The 998-nt window shown below is 37.6% G+C and overlaps 1 protein-coding gene across 1 annotated transcript; it reads right to left on the bottom strand.

The window, feature by feature from the left end:
• Positions 1 to 315: 315 nt before the first annotated feature.
• LOTGIDRAFT_68092 (hypothetical protein) lies at positions 316 to 750 on the bottom strand (the record flags this gene model as incomplete). The annotated part of the gene is made up of 1 exon (XM_009068713.1): positions 316 to 750. A coding segment is annotated over one exon (435 nt), but the record flags the coding sequence as incomplete, so codon positions are not given.
• Between the last annotated feature and the right edge of the window lie 248 nt (positions 751 to 998).

The raw sequence follows: 998 nt of genomic DNA, 5'->3' as shown, positions 1-998 counted from the left end.
AGCCCGTTATTGGACTTATGAAGAAGGTTTGTTTCTACTCAACAAGACTTCTCTGTATCTACTCAACAAGACTTCTCTGTATCTACTCAACAAGTCTTCTCCGTTTCTACTCAACAAGACTTCTCTGTTTCTACTCAACAAGACTTCTCTGTATCTACTTAACAAGTCTTCTCCGTTTCTACTCAACAAGTCTTCTCTGTTTCTACTCAACAAGACTTCTTTGTATCTACTCAACAAGACTTCTCTGTATCTACTCAACAAGTCTCCTCTGTTTCTACTCAACAAATCTTCTCTATTTCTACTCAACAAGTCTTCTCTATTTCTACTCAACAAGACTTCTCTATTTCTACTCCACAAGTCTTCTCTGTTTCTACTCAACAAGACTTCTCTGTTTCTACTCAACAAGACTTCTCTGTTTCTACTCAACAAGTCTTCTCTGTTTCTACTCAACAAGACTTCTCTGTTTCTACTCAACAAGTCTTCTCTGTTTCTACTCCACAAGTCTTCTCTGTTTCTACTCAAGAAGACTTCTCTGTTTCTACTCAACAAGACTTCTCTGTTTCTACTCAACAAGACTTCTCTGTTTCTACTCCACAAGTTTTCTCTGTTTCTACTCAACAAGACTTCTCTGTTTCTACTCCACAAGTCTTCTCTGTTTCTACTCAACAAGACTTCTCTGTTTCTACTCCACAAGTCTTCTCTGTTTCTACTCAACAAGACTTCTCTGTTTCTACTCAACAAGACTTCTCTGTATCTACTCAACAAGACTTCTTTGTATCTACTCAACAAGACTTCTCTGTATCTACTCAACAAGACTTCTCTGTATCTACTCAACAAGACTTCTCTGTTTCTACTCAACAAGACTTCTCTGTTTCTACTCAACAAGACTTCTCTGTTTCTACTCAACAAGTCTTCTCTGTATCTACTCAACAAGACTTCTCTGTTTCTACTCAACAAGTCTTCTCTGTTTCTACTCAACAAGACTTCTCTGTATCTAC

This window comes from Lottia gigantea (genome assembly GCF_000327385.1).
Source record: "Lottia gigantea unplaced genomic scaffold LOTGIsca_93, whole genome shotgun sequence".
In the NCBI taxonomy this organism is placed as follows: domain Eukaryota; kingdom Metazoa; phylum Mollusca; class Gastropoda; family Lottiidae; genus Lottia; species Lottia gigantea.
This window is presented reverse-complemented; position numbering and strand designations above follow the sequence as displayed.